The sequence below is a fragment of the Megascapheus bottae genome, chromosome 29 (assembly GCF_031878675.1).
Source record: "Megascapheus bottae isolate mThoBot1 chromosome 29, mThoBot2.hap1, whole genome shotgun sequence".
In the NCBI taxonomy this organism is placed as follows: Eukaryota; Metazoa; Chordata; class Mammalia; order Rodentia; family Geomyidae; genus Megascapheus; species Megascapheus bottae.
The window spans coordinates 9,218,025-9,224,536 of NC_143537.1; the positions used below are offsets into that span (position 1 = coordinate 9,218,025).

Genomic DNA, 6,512 nt, shown 5'->3' on the forward strand with positions numbered 1-6,512 from the left:
ATGCAGCCTTATCAGATGCTTCAATACATCCATACACCAGCTTGAGTCTTAAGACATCAATGTGTGAGATTAGACTTAAGTATGTTTCAGTCACTCAAGCTAAACATCATTCTCAGAGAAATGGTGGAAGCAGTGTCTTGCTATAAGAAAGCTGCAGGGGAGCTGAAGTGTGTGTGTGTGTGTGTGTGTGTGTGTGTGTGTGTGTGTGTGTGTGTGCCCTGTGGCTTGGATTCAGTACCTTGAGCTCTCACTCAGGGTGCTTGTTCATGGCTCTTGTGCTACCACTTTAGCCACTTGTCCAGTTTGGCGTTTTCTAAATGATATTGGACACAAAGAGCTCATGGACTTTTCTGATCTGGCTGACTTCCAACTGCAATCTTCCAGGTAGTATTCTAAGTAGCTAGGACTCCAGGCATGAGCACCCAGGGTCCCAGCTATGAAATACATTTTTTGTGCAGATATTGGGACTTGAACCCAGGTCAAGATGCTGTCCTTTAGGTTTGTCCCTCAATGGTAAGTCTCTAGCTAGTACTTGAACCAGAGTTCTACTTCTGGCTTTTGGCTGATTAATTAGAGATAAGAGTCTTATGGACTTGTGTTGGCTTTGAATCACAGTCTTTGGAGCTCTTGTCATCAGTGGTTAGGATCACAGGTGTGAACCACTGGGGCCTGGAACTGGATACATTTTTGAGGATATGTAATGAAAGTCCAACAGGACTAAGAATTAAGTGCATCTTTGTCCATTCTCTGGTTTTCGGCAAAAGCTCCACCACCTGGGAGTTAAACCGTGAAACACTGCCATGGTATCCACCATCCACTCAGCCCACTTCTCCATACAAATGGAGAGTGTGGAAAACTTTCAGCCCGTTATACCCTTGGTTGCAGTTCACTTCCGTAGGAGCAATGCCCCTTGAGCTCCCTACATCTCGTCCTTCTCATATCTCAATACCCGTCCTTAATTTCACTAACTCTGGTTAAGGTGATTCTGCTATTCTCCTCACTGCCCAACAAAAAAAATTACAGGTCCAAATCAGCCTTAGTTTTTCTTTATTAATTACATCAATCCAAATCTGGCTGTCTCTCTGTCCATTTATCTGTAGCCTCTTGAGTAGCTAGGATTACAGTTGTAGGTTACCAGTGACCAGATAATAATAGACATAGACATATTTGCCAGTCCTGGGGCTTGAACTCAGGGCCTGGGCTCTGTCCTTGGACACTTTTTGCTCAAGCTAGCGCTCTGCCACTTAAGCCACAGCACCATTTCCAGCTTTTTCTGTGTAGGGGGTATCAAGAAATTGAACCCAAGGCTCCATGCATGCTCGGTGAGCACTCTACCACCAGGCTACACTCCTGGCTACATTTTGATTAGTTACTCATTGTGGGAAAATGTGTATATCCTGTAAGGCATCCTTCTAGAATGTTCCTTATGATGTCTTCTGCCTCCACTGTCCAGCCACCTGACAGTGTCTGCTCTTCCATTTTCTTCAGGCCTTTGACCCAACAAGAGGGCATTTCTTCTTCTGCTTAAGATCGTGAGTTCTAACAAGGTACTACAGTGACACTTTTCCTTGGCCTCCCTGAGAGTGATATTTTAATCCTGCATTCTTTTTTGCATAGACCTCATGAAATGGCCTCATAAACTCGATCAAAGAAAAGTCTTCAGCTTCAACAGATGCCAGTCTTCCCCACTGTCCACTGCAAGTGACCAGCAACGTAGGTCAGCGGACTCACAACTGTGTGCAAAAGTGACCAGACCTTAATAACCGAGAAAATACAAGGACAGACTCCACGCAGGTCTAGCAATACCCCCGAATATTCCAAAAAGTGAGAAAGTAGAAAAGCAACAACAAAAATCTTCTGGATTTCCACAGGCATGGAGGGGAAAAATCAAACTAGAGTCACAGAATTCCTTCTCTTGGGACTCTCTGGACAGTCAGATCAAGAAGAAGTTGTCTTTGGGGTGTTCCTGGGGACGTATCTGGTCACCCTGACTGGAAACCTTCTCATCATCTTGGCCATCAGCTGTGACCCTCACCTCCACACGCCCATGTATTTCTTCTTGGCCAACCTCTCCAGTGTCGACATCTGCCTTTCCTCTGTCACTGTCCCCAAGATGCTGGTGAATCACATGACAGGCAGCAGGTCCATATCCTATGTGGGGTGCATGACCCAGATGTACTTTTTTATCACTTTCCCCAACATGGATGGTTTTCTCCTGGGTGTCATGGCCTACGACCGCTATGTGGCCATCTGTCGCCCACTGCACTACAGCTTGATCATGAGGCCCAGACTCTGTGCCATTCTAGTGGCCATATCCTGGGTTATCACGAACCTGCATGCACTCTTGCACACTCTTCTCCTGCTCCGGCTCACATTTTGTTCAGAGAACACAATGCAGCACTTCTTCTGCGATCCTTACCCTGTCATGGAGCTCTCTTGTTCTGATACCTTCATCAATAACTTGGTCGTCTTCACTGTGGGTGGGGTGATTTTTCTAACCCCATTTACCTGCATCGTCATTTCCTATGCTTACATCTTCTCTAATGTGCTGAGACTGCGCTCTGCCCGTGGGATAAGGAAAGCCCTGTCCACCTGTGGGTCTCACCTCACTGTGGTATCCCTCTTCTATGGGGCCATCCTGGGTATCTATATGCGTCCTACATCCTCCTACTCATTCCAGGACATGCTGGCCACGGTCATCTTCACAGTAGTGTCGCCTCTGCTCAATCCCTTCATCTACAGCCTGAGGAATCGTGACATGAAAGCAGCTCTAAGGAAGATAATCTTCAGAGCCTAGAACTGGGACAGGCTAGAAATGAGAGGACTCCTAGTTGCCCTGTGTTTCTTTCTCTTTGTCATCAGAGAAACTAAAGCCCATGGTGACAAACAAACAGAAAGTTTCTCTTGCCTTGGGACATATATCAGTAGCTGGCGATTGCAGAATGGTCCTAACCATTGTTCTTTGTTATGTGGGTCATTCTTCCCCTGTCTCAGGTTCAAATCCAACTTCTGTATTTCACAGCTGAGAACAGTACACGCTGCCTATTTGTAGTACGCTGCCTATTTGTAGTACCCATTTAATTGTTGGGTGTTTAGCTAGTCAGCCTGGCTACTGGTTAGGGAGTTGGCTTCCTTCATGTGGAACTCGTCAAGTGTACGCAGACTGTGAGAAACTGAGATTCCATCAAAATTGAAGTGTCCAGAGTTGTGACTGCATCTTAAAGAATTAAGGTTCATCAGTCAGTGGCAGGATTAAAAATGGAATTCAAGACCCCTGATTCTGTGTCCTGCATTTGTTGTGTTCTCTGGTGTCAAGTGTCTAAGCCTCTTTGGTCTACATGTGAAGACTCAACATCCACAAGGGCATCCCTTCCTTCTCTTCCCTGATGTCCAGACAGTACTCTCCTGAATTTTAGTGGTAAGTCTTCACTGACTTCTGTGCCTGTACTGCCTCCCTTCTTAGTTCATGCTCCTCCCCTACGCGTTAGAAAGGAGCCCATCATCCTCACATCATCTGCTGCCTGACTTGGCCTGGCCTGTCACCAATTCTGACTTTTGAGTCTGGCTACAGCCTCATGGAGAGTCTCGCCTCCTCCTGCCTCTTTCCTTGCACATCTTCAACCTATAGACTTCATCAGGCCTCCTAATGCATGGACTGAATCCCATGTTGTGCCTTGTGGTGCTGGAGTATTCAGGTTTTCTAACTGTGGGAATGTGACTACATGTGATAAACTCTATGCGTGCTTTCTCCTTGTCTTTGTGTATTCTTCTACTTGGAGTAGTTCTGTGAAAACATTTGAGATATATTGGGGCCAAGAGTTTGGCCTAGTGGTTAAAGTGCTTGCCTAGCATGCATGAAGACCCAGGTTCGATTCCTTGGTACCACATACATAGAAAAAAGCTGGAAGTGGTGCTGAGGCTCAAGTGGTAGAGCTCTAGCCTTGAGAAAATCCAAGGATAGTGCTCAGGCCCTGAGCCCAAGCCCAGGACTGGCAGAAAAAAAAAGAAAACATTTTAGATATAATAAGAATTAAGTTATATGGCCCACTAGTTGCTGGTAGATCGAGCCAATATAATCCTAGTTACGTAGGATGCTGACATCTGAAGATGATGGTTTGAAAGCCAGCCTGAGCAATGAAGTCTGTGAAGTCTCTTATCTCTAATCAACCACCCCAAAGCTGGAAGTGGACCTTTAGCTCAAGTTGTAAAGGGCCATCTTTGAGCAAAATCTGAGGCACAGTGCCCAGGCCCTGAGTTCAAACCCTAATATCAGCACACACACACACACACACACACACACACACACACACACACACACACACAAAGTTAAAGTTATGTAGCTCATTTTGTTTCTCTTGTACTCTTCTTAAATTATTTGTACCCATATCTGTATCCATGTCTGAAATTATATTATTCACTATTTGGAGAAAGAACTAGAGCTAGTGTATAGATACATCCTCTCTACTCTTCAGTAAAGATTGTGTTTTTCTAAAGAACCAAGGCTGGATGGAATCATTAGTGATGTATGAAGCAAGGGTAATGGATGGCAGTCCACAAAAAGATTTTCTTCTTCAATATTGAGGGTTGTTCAGGTAAAAATGGTTTAGACACTAAGGATCTGTCCATCCATCCCTCTGTCTGCCTGATATCACAACAAAGACTCAAACAGACAAACTAACTTTCTGTCCTTCCCTCTCAACACTGGAGCTCTACACCTCCCTTACATGAGCACAGGCCAGAATTCCCTTTTCCCCACAGGAACTGTATTCTGAAACTGGACATTTCTGACCCTTTATCTCAGCTCTCTAATGTTTACTGCTCTTTATTAAAAGATAATTGAGAACAATAGTTGGTAGGCAAAGTTTTGAGAGGAGATTTCTGTCCTGACAGCTTGTTTTCTCCTATGTAAAACAGTGGCAGGTTTTCAAACTTCCCAATGTTTTTCTCCTGTTGATTGCTCTTTCCTAATTGAATCTACCCAAGGAGAGAATCTATGTAGATTAGGAAATCATTCTTAATCTTCTCAAGGCTGCTAAATTGGCCAATGATACTCCCAGACACCAAAAATGTAGAGCAGTTTTAAAGCAGAGAACCTAGTAAATAAGGAGAGTATTGACACATAGACTCAAGTATGCAAAATTTCACTGACGTCTGTGACCCAAGGACACAAGAAGACAGAATAGAAAAATGGTTTGAGGCAGGTATTTGTTTGCTTTGTGGCAGTCCTGGGGCTTGAACTCAGGGGCTGGGGGCTATCCCTTAGCATTTTTGCTTAAGGCTGGTGCTTCATCTCTTGAACCACAGTTCCACTTTCAGGTTTTTGCTGACTAGTTGCAGATAAGAGTTTCATGGACTTTCCTGCTCAGACTGCTTTGAACCATGATCCCCATAGGCACGAGCCAATGGTGCCTGGTTCTCTGATTGTTTTATATGAGTTTGCCTATGTTTTCCATGATAGACTCAACCAACTAGATTCCATGGTCCATGTGCCAGCATAGGATTCATTATTCAGTCTGTTCCTCCTTAATATCTCAGAAAAGATGGGCGTGAGACAAGGAGAGGGAAGTTGGTGAGCTTAGTAAAAGGGACTGAGCCACAGAGAAATTCACTTTCTACTCATAGGCTCCCATATTTCTTGGCAAGTGATCATGAGACAGATTCATTGTATGGAAAAACCTGCTGGGAAGGAGGAAAGAAAGCCCTGCACGACCAGCAGCATGGTGTACAGAGAGGAGCGGCCTCTGTCCTACTTCACGTCCCAGGATGTGATTGGTTCTCTGCTGGCCAATTCCACACATGGCTCACCCTACTGCATCACACCACCTTTCCCCTCCCTGGGTCCTGCGTCACTTCTCACGGACCCGTCCTCAGCTGCGGAAAGGTACCGGGGATGGAGAAGACCATTCATGGCCCTAGATATTCGCCTGGCTATTATTCTCTTCCTGTGCTGTGCCTTCAGGTCATCAACTGGTCATAAATTAGCACCATGTGATATCTCCAGTATGGGTGGGTGGGGTCTCCTCTCCTTCTAGAAGCAGGGTCTGTGCCAGATTAGCAGAGTCGTTCCTGAGGACCCACTGGGAAAACAGGATTGTGTCTGGTGAATTTACCCTGCGGGGCTTGGGTTGGTGGCTACCAGGCCTGTACCAAGCACCTCCTTTCCTGCAGCCTGAACTCCTTGAGGCTTCTACCCTCCTCCCTACAGACAATTTTCATCAACTACTAATTGGCCACCAGGGTGCCACACTTTAGAAACCAATTAAGATAATCTAGGGGAGGAAAATTGGTCTCAAGCTCAGTGAATGTTGGAATGGATGGTCATCCTTTATCCCCATCTAGTTCCACAGACATCGCTCTCTCCCGAGGGCCCGTGGACTGCCCCATGTCACAGACATAGGAATAGGTGGGAATGGCCATCTTTCTACAGGATTCTTCTGTTCCTATTTTCTCTGTCCTGACAGAATACAGTGAACACCTCGTATGGGACCCTAATGAGGACCTGAGGGGCGTCA

At 45.5% G+C, this 6,512-nt stretch overlaps 1 protein-coding gene across 1 annotated transcript; it reads left to right on the plus strand.

Moving 5' to 3' along the window:
• Positions 1-1,855: 1,855 nt before the first annotated feature.
• Positions 1,856-2,798, plus strand: LOC150044668 (olfactory receptor 1f45-like). Its single transcript, XM_090321042.1, has one exon. The coding sequence runs from the start codon at positions 1,874-1,876 to the stop codon at positions 2,795-2,797; it is 924 nt and encodes a 307-aa protein (XP_090177168.1). The 5' UTR covers positions 1,856-1,873; the 3' UTR covers position 2,798.
• Positions 2,799-6,512: the final 3,714 nt, after the last annotated feature.

Bases quoted from the DNA above. Each gene is read 5' to 3' on its own strand.
- LOC150044668 (XM_090321042.1), top strand. From the start codon at position 1,874: ATGGAGGGGAAAAATCAAACTAGAGTCACAGAATTCCTTCTCTTGGGA.